The sequence below is a fragment of the Erythranthe guttata genome, chromosome 10 (genome assembly GCF_056151865.1).
Source record: "Erythranthe guttata isolate IM_541 chromosome 10, IM_541, whole genome shotgun sequence".
Taxonomy (NCBI): Eukaryota; Viridiplantae; Streptophyta; class Magnoliopsida; order Lamiales; family Phrymaceae; genus Erythranthe; species Erythranthe guttata.
Window position 1 is genome coordinate 3,768,306 of NC_142542.1, and position 17,978 is coordinate 3,786,283.

Here is a 17,978-nt window from a genome sequence, read left to right on the forward strand (position 1 = left end):
CCACCCTACATGCATTAAATTTGCATGTAGTTATCTGTATGTATTGGTTATGGATTACACGTACAAAATTAACATTTACGGACTCCTAATTCTCGAGATTGTGGGTATTACTTTTACGAACAAGACGTTCTCCATTTACTGCACACCTTCGGGGGAAAAAACAGAAAATTATTTATAAGCCTTGAAGAGCTTGGCGAAGATCATGGAAAGTTGTCCGATGCCTAAGTATATTGTCACAAATCAAGAGTTGGCTTTGATGAAGGCTATAGAGGCTGCATTTCCATCCGGTCCACAACTTTTGTGTCGGAAGCATGTGAGCAGCGTCATTAGAGTTTTGCTCGTCGTTCTTCTCCCACATCTCTTCCCTCGTTTCAAATTTCCCCCTTTTTTTTCTTTTGGTCCTGCAATAGTAATTTCATATCATTCGAATAAATAATATGAAAATGAATATTGAGGTTATATTCGTAATTTCCACTTTTACTATTAGTAAGTTATTGGAAGAGGCAAAAGCGTGGATCTGGTTTGCCAACTAATAGAGGGTTTAATGTTAAAATGAATAAAGCGTGTTATTAGTAAATAAATGTAAAATAACGACTATAGTGGATTAGGGAAGGTGTTTGTGTTAGTTGACTAATCATGCAATAGTCCTCTTTGACTTATTGAGCTTAATCAGTTTCCCTTATAGATTAAAGCCTTAAGCCTCCATGCAATTTGTTTTTTTTTCTCTTTTATATATTGTTATCTACTATTCCAACTTGTAATCCAAAAAGCAATCAAAATTTATAAATGAAAAAATTAAAAAAAATTAAAAAGTTAGCATATTTTCAAGTATACAACAACTCTTCTTAGCTTGCTCCATTAACTGCACTTTCTTGCCATCCAAGTTTATTAAATATTAATTGTAATACAAAATGAATTAAAACCAACTCTCGTAAGCAAAGTGCATGCATGTTTATTCCTTCTTTCCACCCTCTATATAAGATTGGTCCCTCTCTTCCCATTTCCATATCGCAATCAAGAAATCAATCAACACCTATAACTAAATTAATATAAGCACAAAAGCAAAAGCTAATTAATTAATTAACCCTTCGTTAATTTATTAATCAAGATATCGATGGAGAAAAGCGGAGCGACAACCATCGAAATTGCGGAAACAAGCAGAGAAAGTAAAGGGAAAGCCCCACTTCTCGCGGAAGCTAATCAAACTGCACGAACCGCAGGATCGTACAGAAGAGGGGTCGCCATTTTCGACCTCATCCTACGTGTCAGCGCCGCCACGTCAGCTTTAGCCGCCACCATCACCATGGGCACCACTGAGCAGACTCTCCCCTTCTTCACACAGTTCTTCCAGTTCCAAGCCAGCTACGACGATCTCCCTGCTTTCACGTCAGTCCTCATCTTCTCTATATATACACAGTAGAACCTCGATAAATTAATAACCTCGCTTAAATAATAGTTTCTGCTGGTCTGGTCTGGTCTGGACACAGCAAAAACTAACTAAATTATTAGTTCGATAATTTAATGTTTTGCTAAATTAATAGAATTTTGCTAGTTACGACTGTATTAATTTATAGAGGTTTAAGTGTACGTGCGTTAATTTGAATTTAGGTTCTTCGTGATAGCGCTGTCAATAGCTACCGGGTACCTTGTTCTCTCGGTGCCGTTCTCCGTAGTTTGTATTGCTCAGCCTCTCGCCGTTGTGCCGAGGCTTCTGTTGATCGTCTGCGACACGGTAAGCTCGATTAATTAATTAATTAATCAATTAATTAATTAGTATTAATTAAGATTGACGATTAATTTGTATTTTAATGTTGGGGTTTTTTGATCAATTTATTGTTATTATTGTAGTTGACGGTGACTTTGGCTACGGCGGCGGCGTCTTCGTCGGCGGCGATAGTTTACCTGGCACACAACGGGAACGCGGACGCGAATTGGCTGGCGATATGCCAGCAGTTCGGTGATTTCTGCCAGAGGGTAAGCGGGGCGGTGGTGGCGTCGTTCGTGGCGGTGGCTCTGCTCATATTCATGGTGGCGCTCTCCGCTCTCGCCCTGAGGAAACGTTGACCGACGGCGTTGACGTTATTCATTATTGGATCGGAGGGTGGTGTGAAATCTGAAATGTGAATGCATTTGATTTTTCTTTTAATTTCTCATTTTTCTTGTAAACAAAATTGTTGGTTTCGTGTGTGTGGTTTTTTTTTTTTTTTTTTTTTTTTTTTTTTTTTTTTTTTTTACTTTTAACACTAATTCTTGATTTTTGGCTGAGAAGGGATTTCAGCTGGAAAAATTCAAAACCAATTAAATGTAAATCACATTTGTATATTTACCTTTTCTTTTTTGGAATGCAATTTATCCACTAGATTTTCGTGTTTTCGGGTTCTCGATCGAATTTTTGTTTTGACGGACGAATTAAGGATTTTAAAATTATAATAATAAAAATTAAATTAATGAATTTAAAATGTTATTTGGGAATTTTAAAATCAAATTATTCTATCAAATTCATTAAAATAAAATTATTAAAAATGACCAGTAATTTGTTGTCTATCATTGAAGAATTAAACTACTGTAGCAAAGAAGATCAAATAAGCTTTTGATTTCTTATTATTTTAATGACTCAATACTATTGGAGTTGATGGACTCACATAACGTGACATATAGCAATTATTTGGAACATTGCCAAAGCTTGTAAGATAATGAAATATAATATAAGTCTGATTAGGTTGGAGAAATTAGCCTAATAACAAAATGCACTTCACTCTCTGTAAATTTCATATTTTTATATTTTTCCCTAAACAATAACCCCCTTTTGAAAATATGATTGCACTTTACACCAAAAATATTTTTAGTCCCCTTTTGAAAATATAATTGCACTTTGCCCCAAAAACATTTTTTTATTGAGCATCGTACACCAAAAATAACATTTTAAAGGGCCTTGTAAATTTTTTTTCTTTTAAGGTCAGTGTGCACTAAAAATTAATATATAAAGGGGCAAAGTGCAATAAAAACACTTTATTCCGGTAAAATAATCTAGGGTAAATTCCACTTTACCCCTTTGTACTTTGGCTGGATATCACTTTACCCCCTTGTACTCTCAATTGCATCGATTTGCCCCCTTGTACTTTGGTTCGATATCACTTTACCCCCTTCTTCTCTATATTCATCGATTTGCCCCCTTGTACTTTGGCTCGATATCACTTTACCCCATTCTACTCTCAATTGCATTGATTTGCCCCCCTTACTTGAAAAATTGTCTCAATGTGACCCTCGCCGTTAGTTTTCAGACATTTGACATTAACACCATTTGATTTAAGTCTGAAATTTACTAAAATGTCACCCCTTCAGTTTAAATAATTATTAAAAAAATTAAAAAAAATAAAAAATAAAAAACAACAAAAAATAAAATAATAAAAAATTCAAAACAGCGAGAAAACATAGTCTACGACGCCGACCACAATTGTTTTTATTAATAATTATTTAAACTGGGGGTGGCTTTTTTGTAATTTTCAAACTGAGATCAAAAGGTGTTAAGGTCAAATGTCTGAAAACTAACGGCGAGGGCCACATTGAGATAATTTTTAAGTATAGGGGGGGGGGGGGGGGGGGTCGATGCAATTGAGAGTAAAATGGGGTAAAGTGATATCGAGCCAAAGTACACGGGGGAAAATCAATGAATTGAGAGTAGAAGGGGGTAAAGTGATATCGAGCCAAAGTACAAGGGGGCAAATCAATGCAATTGAGAGTACAAGGGGGTAAAGTGATATCCAGCCAAAGTACAAGGAATAAAGTGGAATTTACCAATAATCTATTGCAATTTTGATATTGGGTCAGTGTGCACTGTGCACACACGAATAACATTTTGAAGGGACATTCATTTTTTTAAGGGTAAATTACACACACCCCCCTGAGGTAAGCTTAAGTAACTGTAAGGTCCCTATGGTATTGATAATTACACTCAGCCCCCTGAAACGTAGTCAGAAACTCTAATGGGATAATGAATTGGATACGTTATTCCGATAGGGTTCTAACGGACTATTGGTTTCAGAAAGTGGTGGAGACAACAAAGAGCTATGGGTGATTTAAGAAATGTTCGGGAATGTTCGGGGAGCCATGTCACCCCATAGCTCTTTGTTGTCTTCACCACTTTCTGAAACCAATAGTCCGTTAGAACCCTATCAGAATAACGTATCCAATTCATTATCCCATTAGAGTTTCTGACTACGTTTCAGGGGGCTAAGTGTAATTATCGATACCACAGGGACCTTACGGTTATTTAAGCTTACCTCAGGGGGGGTGTGTGTAATTTACCCTTTTTTTAAAGTTGGAGGGGGTAAAATGCAAAAATTAGAAATTTATAAGGGGTGACATGCAATTTGCCCAATTATTAATTAAATAATAAGATTTTGTTTGATGTTTGGTATGCTACTAACTTGTAGGTCGACTAGCAAATATTATACAGTTCAATTAGTAATATATATTTGGACAAAATGCACTTCGACCTCTAGAATTTTTAAATTTTCTCATTTTTTCCCCTTACAAATTCTATGGTAGTTGCACTTTGCACCAATCGACACTTTCCGGCATCTTTTTCAACGGTATTTTTATTTTTCCGTTCACTTGAAGGGCATTTTCTTCTGTTCACTTGGGCCAAGTGCATTTTTTCCATTCAATTTAGAGAAACAAAATTCAATATAAATCATATTCTTCCCGTGACACATTCACACTAAGTCCCACCGTCAAACAACTCTGCATCCACCTTATGCTCCATTGCACCTGCTTCGCCACCTGCAACCACCCACCACCAAACTGCAGCTGCAACACCACCACAAAGAACCCATCCCAAATTCCGATAATCAGCCGCCTACAATTAATCTACAATAAATTCAAACAATCCTTCGTCCACCCTTACATATGATTTTAGGTGGCCAAATAAATTGAAAGGATTTATGCGTCAACGAGTGTGACTGGTCGTCGTATTCATTGCCGCAGAAGATGTCAATTTTGGGGAGGGATAACTGGAGAAGGCATGACCAACTTCAATCGAGTTGCAAAAACTATTAATGGAAAATGTGAAATTTGAGCCAACGTGATGATATATAGTTACGGTAGTGCTTAAAGAAACTAGTGTTGTGAGGAACTTGAAAATGGTAAGAGCAAGCACTAGGCAGTGGATCTTCTGCCCAAAGATGATTGTTTTCTAAGATAATGAAGAGCGGTGGTAGTGGAGGAGGTGGTGGTGCCGTGGTTGAAATTGCAATTTGGTTGTTAGAATTAGATGGATCAATTTAAAATCTGGTGAAATTGAATTTTTTTTATTTATAAAATGACGCATATACCCCTTAAATGGACGGAGAAATTTGAAATCCTTTAAAAGATGCACCGGAGATCGAAATTTGAGGCAAATTGCAACTATAACAAATTTTGAAGGGGGAGAGTTTCATTTTTTGAATTTGTAAGGGTGAAAGTGAAAATTTTGGAAATTTCTAGGGGCGAAAATGCATTTTGTTCTAAATTTAAAATTTCTAATTTTTATACTAACCCACCCTAAAAAACCACAAATCCATTTTCAAAAGGGTCGATCACTTCTCTCTGCTTCAACAGCAACACAGAACAGACAACCATGGCGGCCTTCAGAAATCTGTCAAAGAACATGATTATGTTTTCTTCCCGCCTCCCCAAATCCAACTCCACCGTTTTGATCCCCGCACTTCTTATTTCTTCCAGAGGCATAGCTTCGAAGCTCTTCGTCGGAGGTAGGTTACCCCTGATTCTGAACTCGCACAAACAAAATCGGATTTCTGATTTTAATTTCTTCTTCTTGTTCAAATATTCAAGTATTAATTAATTTTCTCAGCACCTCACTTTTGATTTCGCCCTCATGTGTTTGATTTGATTCCCCCCCTTTCTGGGGTTTATCAAGGGTTTACGACATTTAAAAATTGGGGTTTGTATATCGTTACGCAGTCATGGAATCTACATTGCTTTTCTCTGATGATGGTGATATTAGTACACGCGCGTGACTGTAAATTTGAGAATTGCTTCATTTTTAAAATAAATAAAAAATTGTTTTTTTTTTTTTTAAATGTTTAATCCCATCTCAGTACTGTGGGTTGGCCACTCAATGAGGGGTTTGTGTTATGTTGAACTTCTTTATATAACAGTGTATTTCAATCTAGCCGAAGTATCGATTCATTGCCCATAGCTCGTAAGATCTCACAATATCAGAGCAGCCGTGATAAAATTGAACAAAAATGTTTGTAATCGAATAATCGATGGATCCTTTTTAACTCTCTGAATTAATACACAGTAAGTTATGCATTTAAATCGTGTTTCCATGTGAGTTTTACAGTTATGTTATATATTACTTTGATTTTTAATTTCCACGGAAAACGAATCCCGTTTGCAGGTCTTTCGTTTTACACCACGGAGCAGGGATTGTCCGAGGCATTTTCTCAACACGGACAAGTTATTGAAGGTACATTAATCACCATCGATCAATTCATCGTTAGTTCGGTATTTCTAATTAGCGAGTCAAATTTGACGAGTAATTCGTTTTTTTGGCAGCTACGATTGTGATGGATAGAGTATCGGACAGATCAAAGGGGTTTGGATTTGTCACATATGCATCTGAAGATGAAGCAGAGAAAGCAATTGCAGAAATGAACGGAAAGGTGCGGCCTTTTTCGGGTTTTTTTTTCCTTTTTCTCCGTTTTCCCTTTTCAAATTAGGCACCTCCAAATTAAAAATTTTAAGACAATTTTGCTGCTTAATGCAGCCACTTAATGGGCGCACTGTTTTTGTGGACTATGCGAAGCCCAGATCGGGCTCGAGTAATTCGATGCCGATAGCTAGAGGACCGCCTGAACCTGCACCACAAAATTGATTTGTTGATCACCTTTTTTACTGCGAGCGAAATGCATCGAGTATAAGGGTAACTGTACTTGCAATTCGAACAACACATTTACGGGTGATTAGTATAAATGCTTGCATTAATGAGAGCTTGTTATTGTTGATATTAATCGAATGTCAAGATCGGTATTCTATAGATAAAAAGGAATCTAGAGCATAAGAATATTGATTGTTGAGTACTTTGTACTTTTCTGGATGTAGATTTAGTAGTATTCATTTATTTATGTCCCACGAGAGGGGTGAAGTGGAAACGAAATTTTCAATTTCTGCCGACTTGATTTGACACTTTTGTTCGAAGTTCATCCTTTGGTGGTGTTTGCAAAAGTGTTTGCAAACTGATTGTTAGCTTTATTTTGGCTGAGTGTCATTTTTTGCAATCCTATCTTTTTATTTATTAAGTAATTCAATAGGTTTATTTATTTATTGGGTAAATTGCAATCACCCCTGATGTATGGTTAAATTATAAAAAAATATTTTTTTGGATAATTACAACAACCTTCCTCAACTATAAATCTTTTTACACGTCCACCCTTGCGGTTTTAAATTTCGTGGAATTTTCGAGATTATATAGATTATTATCACTTTTGTACATGTTTTATCCTATTCGAACTTCACATTTTAAAGCAAGATGATCATAATATGTATTTTTAAGCTTGTATATATATCAGATTGTGGTGCATCAAAAACTTTATTTTTATACAAAACGAGTACAAACTAGAACACATTTCATGAAATGTAGATGACTATGTTGAATTTGACTCCATAAAGATGTATATGTAAGAAAAATCATTGTTGAGGGACAGATGTAATTATCCAAATAAAATGGATTTTTTCCTAAATTGACCATACATCAGGTGTGGTTGTAATTTACCCTTTATTTATTTATTGCGATGTTGATTTGTCCGGAGTTGATAGATTGCACCAATGGATTTGTCCAAATCAACTTAGAGTGGGGTCATAACTCACAAGTCAAATCGACATCGAAATTAGAAGAAATATATCTAATTGCTAGAAAAGACCCTATGTTAAAGAAAATAGCATTTATCCTCCTATGTTGCGATTTATATAGCTCATTGGCCCTTAAATCAGATTTCGATGTCGATTTAATTGAAAAGACCAAATTACCCTAGGAAATAAAGGCACATCCCCTCTTGTCCCTCAACCCCACACAAACGACTCACACCTGCACCACCGTCTCCTTCATAAGAAGAGTCAGAAACTAGGGTTTAGGGGAAATCTGAGAAAAAATAATGAATGAATACATTTGGATTTTTGACGCGAACTTTAGATTACAAGGCATAATTGTTCTTGAATGAACACGTGGACTTTTCTAATAATTAGATCTATCGCAGCCGCTTACTAAAACCCGATAATATAAGAGCAACTCCAATGGAGGCACTAAATGAAGTATCAAATTAAAAAAATACCACTTTGATGCTCCAAAATTAAAAAATCCTCCTCCAATGGAGGCATTAAAGTGAGAATTATTTTGATACTCAACTACCCCGAGGTGCAAAAATACTCCCTGAAAAATGAGGTATCAAAAATATAACCACCCAATTAACCTATAACTATTTGACACGTGGCATTTAAAAATATAATTATTCATATACTTTAAATTTGATAATCTATTTGATACTTATGGTTGGAATGAATTTTTTTTCAAGAAGTATCAAAGTATTATATCAAACGTCAAATGAATATTTAATGTTTCATTTTGATATCTCCAATTGGAGTTGCTCTGATGCCTGATGATTAATTATTCTTAAATGACCACTTTTTCAGGTCTAATGTCTAATCAATTCACACCTCTAAAGACCAAGTCTTGTTAAAGTATTTGGTACTTTTCAACTAACATTTTTTTCTAAAAGAAACAATTTAGATAAGGTATTGCCTATTGGGGTCAATGACTATTTAATTACAATCATCGCACGTTTGATATGATCAATTTAAAAGTGATTAATATTTTTTTTAATCATTTTTATTCTGTTAGTCCAATTTGAAATTTTGAAGTTCATTTATCTCATTAAAAATTACTTATGGAGTTTCTCCTTATGGCTTTTAAAGAAATAAACTTTTATTATTATATAGTTCATTTTTTTTATTTATTATAATCAAAATTGATTTTACAAAAAAAATGGTTTAAATTATATTTAGGGTAAATTACACCCACACCCCTGAGGTATGCTTAAATAACTGTAAGAACCCTGTGGTATCGATAATTACACTCACCCCCCTGAAAGGTAGTTAAAAACTCTAACGGGATAATGCATTGGATACATTATTCCGATAGGGTTCTAATGAACTATTGGTTTCAGGAAGTGGTGAAGACAACAAAGAGTTATGGGTGATTTAAAAAATATTGGGGGAGCCATGTCACCCCATAACTCCCCATAACTCTATGTTATCTCCACAACTAGCTAAAAGTAATAGTCCATTAGAACCTTATCGCAATAATGTATCCAATGCATTATCCCGTTAGAGTTTTTAACTACCTTTCAGGGGGTGAGTGTAATTATCGATACCACAGGGACCTTACAGTTATTTAAGCATACCTCAGGGGTGTGGGTGTAATTTACCCTTATATTTAACAAGTAAATTTTAGTTATAATAAAATGACCATTTATTAAAATGACTATTTTTTTGTCCCTTAGATACAGAGTTAAATTTGATACGGATAGTTAGGATTTGATTGTTTTAGGTAGAAATGATCGTTATTTAGTTGATGGGTGCCTCTAATTTTAGTCGATTTGAGCATTGATTTAAGATTTCGTGGTTTGTTCTTCGTTTCCCCGAAATCGACACATTCAGGTCGATTTTGCGTATTATCAAAACTTTGAGTTATCAAATTTTGACAGATTCCTAGGGAAAATTGTGGAAAAATCGACAGATTGCTGTCGATTTTTGCACCATTTTTGACAGGAATATGTCGAAAAAGGTTGTGCTTTGATTTATCGACAGGTAAGTGTCGAATTTCAATGAATTTTCGACACTTTGATGTCGAAAATTCAATGTAATTCGACACTCACCCGTCGAAATTCATAATATCTATTATTTTATTTTATTCGACACGCACATATCGAAAAACACACACATTTTCGACCTGTATGACTCGAAAATGGATGGCGGCTTAAAAAAAAACTTTCAAAATTGACTTCTAAGCTAAAAAAAAATGAATATATATCTTAATGGGTTCTTCTTACTCGTAAATTGCATTTTTATTGTCATTTGACTCCATTTTACAAGTTGTGTAAGCTTTTGATTTCTTTTAGTTTTGAGATTTTTTAGGATGGTTTTGTTGGTAGAAAGAAGAAGAAGAAGAAGAAGAAGAAGAAGAAGAAGGAGTGGACGAAAGATTTATGAAGAAGGAGATGAGTTTGAGAAAGGTTTGTATGTTTGGTACATAATAAAAGAAAAATGAGATTTATAATATATTTTTGATTTTAATTTCCATTTAGAATATTTATGTCATTAAATATTTATTATTTAATTTTTATTTTGATAGTGTTAAAGTAAGATATATTTGTATAATTGTATTAGTTCTGGCCACCCATTTTTTTAATGGGAATATCTATTTATGTATTTATTGAACACTATAAAAGCATGCACCATATATAACTTCCAATCCAAACACGTGAATGGCAATTTCCTTAAAAGATTCTTTACTCGCGCCGACAAAATAGAATTCTCTCAAACAATATATCCTATTATTTTAATAATAATAATAGTCAATATCAATGTGTATTAGTATTACTATTTACATTCTTTAATTAATTTCCTATTATGCCCCTTTGATTTCTTATGCTCATCTTTATCTGCACAGAAGAAAACAGCAGAAACCGACAAAAAGAGATATCCCAAAAGCCACACAGAACATATCCAATGCCGATTCTACCCTCAACTTTCTCTCTCTTCTCTCTCTCTTCATTTCCATGTACTTACAGTACCGCCGTTGACCCTCGTCAACCCGATTCTTCCCGGTTCCCTTTTTGCCCTCCAGCGCCCCATGCAAAAAGACCAAACTGTCCTTCCCGGTCAAATGATTTCCATCCATGTCCTCCATTTCTACGCTGACTTCCCCCACCTGCATCTCCCCGCCCTCCGAGGCGGCGCACGTGACCACTATCCCGCACTGCACGTGACCCTGATCCGCCGCCAGGATGGAAGCGTACCGCACCTGCACTTCCCCCGACAGCCAGTGGCGCTGCACCGCCACTGGCTTGTGGGACGAGAGGTTCACCGCCCGCCGCCGTCCGGTCGGGTCGATCAGAATCCAGCTCAGGACCATGTCGTCGATCATCTCCGCGCACGCGCCGTCGCCCTCCGGGTGCTTGACGCGCGTGGGGACCACGTCCTTGGGGTCCAGCAGGTCGATCCTGAACGGCGAGCACCGGAACCAACCGGTAACGGTCTCCGTCTCCTGAACCTTCGAGAATATCAGCTTTCCCTTGTAGAAGATGTCGACGGCGGAGATCAATTCCGCCGGCGGATTTGACGGCGGACGGACGGAACCGCCGTCGGCCACGACGACGGGGAAGGCGTGCGAGAAGAAGGCGCGAGCGCCGCCGTCGGGGAAATTGGAGATCAGGTGGCTGAGACGCGGCGAGCTGGCCGTTGACGGCCACGTGGAGTGGCATATGTCGGACCAGAGTTTGCCGTCGTCGGAGATGTGGCGGAGTGTGGCGGAGCAGCAGGCGGCGGAGCCGAGAGCTGGCCCGTCCAGCCTGGTGAGAACGTGGGACTTTATGATGTCCGGGTGCAAGGCGGAAAATCCGGCGGCTCCGCCGTGCTCAGTCGTCGTCGCGGTGGCTCCATGCTGCATCTTTTTCTCTTTCGCTACTTATCGCTTTTATAAACTGAACTTAGATGAATGTTTGAAATTTGGTTTGTACTGAAGTTGCTTATATAGTAGTTCAATATTGATGATGTAGATGTGAATATACGGGAATGCCCTTGTATAATAAATATCATATCGCCGGCAAATTAGGTTCTTAATTAATTAAAAATTTAGTAAAGTGTAAAAAAAAGTGGTCTTGCAGTTTATTCATAGATTGCGTATTGGGCAGGTTTGATTAAAAAAAAAAAAGAAATACATCAATTTAATGGGGCCCACAGTTATGGAATTGTTGTTACCGGGGTTTTAACGCTAATCTTGTTATTATTCCACTAATGGAAAATAAAATAAAATTAATTACTCATTATCTAGAATTATTAGATATGATATGTACCTGCATAATCTGAAAAGAATTAGTTGAATATTTTATATTATTTTTTGCGATTTAATCAGATTGATGGGATGCACTACCTCGCACCAAAAATGCGAAATCCCTCGCCCCTAGGGCCCCCATCCCTTGGCCCGACAAGGATTGATGGAGGAATGTAAATCATGGTAACTCAACGGCCCGTTAAGGTAGCGGACCCGGACCTGGTGCCCACAAGGAACCAATCTCATTGGAGTTGAAATTCCCACACTGCACTCCCTCCATCTCATGTTATATGGTTGTTTGGGTGGTGGCGTGTATATTAAAAAATTAAATAAATATGCATGAATTCTAGCAAAATTGATTAAAAAAAATACAATTAATACTTTATTGAAATACTAAAATGACAAATAATTTTGAAAAAAAATACCCAAAAAAGAAAAAAAAAATATGTGATAGAGGGAGTACTATTCCAGTATCCACATACATGAAGATAATCAATTCGGTTGTTGTGGTCGAACTCTGTTACAAATTTCTTACCACATTCTCCAAAGGGCCCCAATGCTTGTGTAGCATATGCGAAACAAGGGGTTACAAGATAGGGGCATCCATCTTGTCTGGTAGACATCTATGCCCGAGGCGTCTCTGTACTGTTGTCGTACGGTGCTGCTGCCAGAAACTTCTCCCCAGTGCCTCGGTGACAAAAATTTCTCGTCCTCGTCAATGCCACTGTCATCGTTACGATTATCGATCTAGTTGTAGATGACGACAACATCGATAACTCATAATCCCCTCTCTACATCCACCCCTCATCTCCGCCGTCGTCGGATCTGGTGAGACCTCACCGCCACCGCCTCGTCCCCTTTCATATTTGTGCCCCAAGCCATCATTTTGATTTTTTTTTGTGTGATGCTTTTGATGTTAGGTATCTTCCACACCAATATAATAGTTTTTGCTATTTTGCTACTGTTTATAGTTGCTTTCGTTATTCTACCATTGTTTTAGTTATTTTCGATAGTTTTTAGTTGTTTTCGACATTTTTAGTTGATTTTTGATTTTTTGGTAGTTACAATAAATAAAAACTAAACTTTAGTTGATGAGTTTTCTTATAAGGATAATTAATATGGCCAGTGGCAAATTTATAAATTTATCCAAGAATGTTTGAATCTTGAGTATAGTAAAAATATAAATGATATGGCTAGTAAATATGCTGGACTAAAAGTTTACTAGAGTTCGGGGTAGCAACCCCAATTTTTTTAATAATATGAACACTTAAATAATAAAAATTGCAAAAAGTTCTAAATTAACAAAAGATGGTTTGCAATTTTGATGAGAATGTTAGAAACATTTAGAAAAATTTAGAAAGGAAATTGGTGAAATCGTAAAGGGGCGATTTTGTATAATGTGCCAAAAATAAATATTTGGAAGTAGAATGAGTTTGAACCATTTATCTAAGAAGTGCAGGTGAAGCTTCCAACCATTTGCACTATAGCTCAATTCAACAAAATTGTCACATGTAATTGTAATTGTAATTGTATATAATTGATAATTATATAGGTAACATAAAAAAAAAAAAATCAAGAGCGTGCAACTGCACACCCTTGAGTAAGGTTGGATATGCTATTATATAGAGTCAATATTAGGTAAAAATAACTGTAGTTTGGATACATTGACAATATATACTAAGGGCTCGTCCAATTATTTATGTTTGATTAGTTTGAATTATATGAGATTCATTAATTATCTACCAACTAATTACTATTTAATTAGTAAGACGTTCAGTTCATTCGCTTAGATCTTATATTAAATATGTTAATTAAATTATGGTATTTTATGTAATTTGCTTATTAGATTTCTTTATATAATAAAATTAACATGTTATTTAAAGGATAAAATAGTCTTTCACTTATTTAGTCGCTCTTATTAAATTTGCTACTAATTTAATAAAATAATATAATTTAATACATGATTTTGATTTTGATTTTAGTAGCGAATTTGAAGAATGTATGAATCTTGTCAATCGAACCGAGCAAACCATAAATACATAATCTAAATTAATTCTATTTAGTTAGGTAATTAATTATCGAGTAATTGAAAAAATAAAATCTTAAAAAAGATAATTTTATGATCATAAATTTGGCAAGATAGCGAACTACTTTCATTCTCTGAGAAACAATTTGGTCTAAAAGAGAGAATTGTTAATTGGTTGTTAAATATTGGTTTGTGATTATGTACCAGACATTATTAAATCGATATATCAGACCAAAAATGTTTGAAAGTAGTGTCGTTATCTTGCCAATTGCTTCAATTTTTTTAATGCATATAATATTATTTTTTTAAATAATATTCTTGATTTGTGCATGTTGACCTATCATATGAAAACATTCTGCAAGAATATTTAATTAATAGGAGCAATTAATTAACCCGCAAATTTCAGTCAATAATTTTGACCTTATGGCACTTTTTCGTTTTGTCTGTAGCAGTGGAAGGCAAAAGATATTCTTAATTCTTAATTATAACTGATTAATATAATATATGAGTTGTAGAATATTTACAAGGTTTCAATGTGAAATTGGCCTCGGAATTCTCTTGTGAGGAAAAAGGCGAATGCGATCACATCACTTGGACCTAATCCACTGGCAGTACGAGTTTCGTAGATACTACACTCGATGAAATATATCTATGTTCCATAAAATACATTGAGTGATTATACACCACAGATCTACACATAATAACATGCATATTCATAAATATATATACTTAGTGGTAGTTATTTGTATACAGAGGCGGACCGAGGGGATTTTGGGTAGGGGGCTAAAAATATTTTAATGGACTAAAAGTGTATAAAATTTTAACTTTTGGGGCTAAAATACATAAATTAATAGATAAATAACACAATAATAATAAAAAAGTAAACTAAAACTGGTATACATGGTCTGTTTGTATAGATCTACGATGCAAAATCATTAAATGTTTTTTTACCGAGTGTAGCATTTCATAATCAGATGTTAATGTGAAAACAAAGCAAAAGTGTGAACAAAATAAAATAGAGGATCGGAGATATTGAAAGTTTGTGCATGCGAAAAGACTATTATATAGTTCATACAAAGACTTCATTACATATATGCACAGCCAATTTCTTGATTAGTTAATAATAATTATTTTAGATGTCAACACGCAATATATTGGCTTCGATTTTCCTTTGTTTTTATTGTTTCGATAGCAACATTTGTTTACTCATGCATGACATACATGATCACCAGCTATATATGCATGCTAGTTAATTGCTAATTAATGCTATGTATATAAGGTGTTAATAGACTCTGATTCCTCAAACTAAATCTAATTGGAACTAAATAATAATCACAAATGATGCTGCGCTCCAAAATGTTGGATCAGTCTAATGATCTTGAAGCCCACAGGTCTCCTAAGTTCGGGAATCTTCAAGCCCAATATCAGGAATGTCGAGAGTCCTTGCCACGCGTCTGAGGTAGTCGAAGGGACCGCTCCACTCGTTAACCTACAAAACAGTTGAAAACACTAGGTGACACGCCGCCGGGGTAGCCCGGCAATTGTCCTCCGACGCGCAAGTCAGAAAACTATCACAATATAAGCAAATAATATTAATTAATTGCCTAAATAATGTTTATCTTCTTATGTGATTGATAACACGTATTTATAGGTGGACTTTGTTTTTTCTTGTAGAAAACTAATGTGGGACAAAAAACATTAGATTAATTCCCATAATGTTCTTATGAAGTTCTTAATTAAGGGCCTTTGTGTTGGGCTTTTCCTTCGAATGAGTCTCTTGGGCTTTTTGGGTTAAAGCCCAATTAGGCACATCAACAAACTAGTTTTTTTAAGATATCCATAACTTGTGATTATACCCTACATGTAACATCTATTTTCTCTCCCTCGTTAGATCTCTCGATCTCTCGCTCCTTAGTTATGATGGGGTGGTTATGCGGGCGGAAGGTTTGGTGGAAGTGGTTATGGATGCGGCTAATGAAGGCGGTAGGTATGGTGAGGGTGATTATATAGACAGTGGTGGCGGCCGTTATGGCGATAGAAAAGGTGATGGCTATGTTGACGGCGTGGTTGCAAATCTAGGGTTTATTTTGGACGAGGGTAGATGACTATGAGTGGTTATGAGTTAGTGTGAGTGTCTACGATTGGTTGTCGGCTAGGGTTCAAAGAGGAAGTTACGATCTCAAATTATGTTAGTACAAATGACTACGTGTTTCTACGAGTGTATATATATGACTATTTCCGATAAAAAAATATGTTTTTTTAAATAAGTTTTAATATTATGTAGAAAAAAATGAAAAAAAAAAAAGATTTTGATACAGTAAAAATACGAAAATGAAAAAAGAAGGAAAATATGTTCTAGGTAAAATTGTTTTCAACAAAAAAAGTTAGCTACAAAAATAACGATATTAAATACATTAATAAAATGTTAAATGCAGTTTGAATGTTACTTGGTGTATATTTCATTTTTTGATATGTAGGACAATTTTGGAATGAATTCAATAAAGCATATAAAGCAAAACTTTAGTTGGATTAACTATTTCTTGGTAATAAATTTCGTCAACCAATATCTTAAGCCCCATATATATAATATGTCTGTGTGCAATCTAAGACCACATACTTATTCAAGGCAATATATAACAAAGACATTTTTGTCTATTCATTATTCATTGTATACATAAATTTATTGAGATAAATGGAATATTTGAAGTTTTAATAGTTTATGGGGTTATATTATGGGTATGGTATTGTTTAATTGTGCAAATTAAAATGTATTTAATTAATTAAGTAAAATGATAACACAATATCTATAAATTTAATTATATAAAATTTATAGACTCCATTAGTGTGGTCATATGTGCCTTAGTGCACAAGGTTGACCAAATGTTAGACTTAATTAGATTTCCTTTAATTTGACTTGAACAAATTAATTTTAAGGTTGAAAGCTGTAGTCTATACATTGTTTCATTTGACTGAAACGCCACGCTGTTGGAAATGCTCACGACAACTTAAATGGAACAGACTTCCATTAAAATATTACTGCCTAATTTGGAATTTCATGTCTTTAATTTGTTCGACCTATTTTGATTTTTGATTTTTTTTTTTAAATAAAGTTATATTTTAGCTACCTTAATTGGAATTAAAGAAAAAAAATATTAGGGAAAAACTAAAATTTCGATTCTCATTATGAGATGATTAATTTGACTCACATAGTAAATGTCATTATTAAAATAAAGATATCCATCATTTTATTTTCAATTTCTTTAAATTATGGCAACCCTTGATGTAAGGTCAAATTACGAAAAAATTTATCGTGTTTGAGTAATTACAACCACCTCCTTAACTATGAATATTCTTACACGTCCACCATTGCGGTGTCAAATTTAGTAGAATATGTTAAATTATATGAAATATTCTCCAATTTACTCCCGTTTTGTGAAAAATACAGTTTCTAATAAAATTTTTTTGTCGCGCCCCATATTTATTCGGGGCATGTAATACCCGAGAATTTCGACGCGGGACGAGGCGAGGTTCTATCCCTGTATAGTACAGTTAACACAAGGAGAAAATATGAAACAATCTTTGAACAATTCACTAAAATTAAGAATCCAATTTAATAGATATAATTAATTATTACTCATCTGTTCTACAATAATTGTCTCTTTTTTAAAATAATTTTGTTCCATATTATCTGTCACTTTAGATTTCCAATACTGCATAAAATGCATTTTTTCCTGTTTTAACCTTATTAATTCAACTATAAGTATTAACTCTCTCTTATCACATCATTAAATAATCAAGGTTATTTTAGTCTTTCTAATATATTTTACCTTAAATCAAGAC

The 17,978-nt window shown here is 34.9% G+C and overlaps 3 protein-coding genes across 3 annotated transcripts; 2 read left to right on the forward strand and 1 right to left on the reverse strand.

The window, feature by feature from the left end:
* Positions 1-1,006: 1,006 nt before the first annotated feature.
* On the forward strand, positions 1,007-2,340 carry LOC105960069 (casparian strip membrane protein 2). The gene is made up of 3 exons (XM_088824759.1): positions 1,007-1,386; positions 1,609-1,732; positions 1,849-2,340. The coding sequence occupies exons 1-3, from the start codon at positions 1,115-1,117 to the stop codon at positions 2,062-2,064; spliced, it is 612 nt and encodes a 203-aa protein (XP_088680885.1). The 5' UTR covers positions 1,007-1,114; the 3' UTR covers positions 2,065-2,340.
* Positions 2,341-5,540: 3,200 nt separating this feature from the next.
* Positions 5,541-7,169, forward strand: LOC105960070 (RNA binding (RRM/RBD/RNP motifs) family protein). The gene is made up of 4 exons (XM_012984239.2): positions 5,541-5,750; positions 6,404-6,472; positions 6,562-6,668; positions 6,773-7,169. The coding sequence occupies exons 1-4, from the start codon at positions 5,618-5,620 to the stop codon at positions 6,878-6,880; spliced, it is 417 nt and encodes a 138-aa protein (XP_012839693.2). The 5' UTR covers positions 5,541-5,617; the 3' UTR covers positions 6,881-7,169.
* Positions 7,170-10,521: 3,352 nt separating this feature from the next.
* On the reverse strand, positions 10,522-11,880 carry LOC105960071 (F-box family protein). The gene has a single exon (XM_012984240.2). It carries the CDS (start codon positions 11,726-11,728, stop codon positions 10,718-10,720), a length of 1,011 nt encoding a protein of 336 aa, XP_012839694.2. The 5' UTR covers positions 11,729-11,880; the 3' UTR covers positions 10,522-10,717.
* Positions 11,881-17,978: the final 6,098 nt, after the last annotated feature.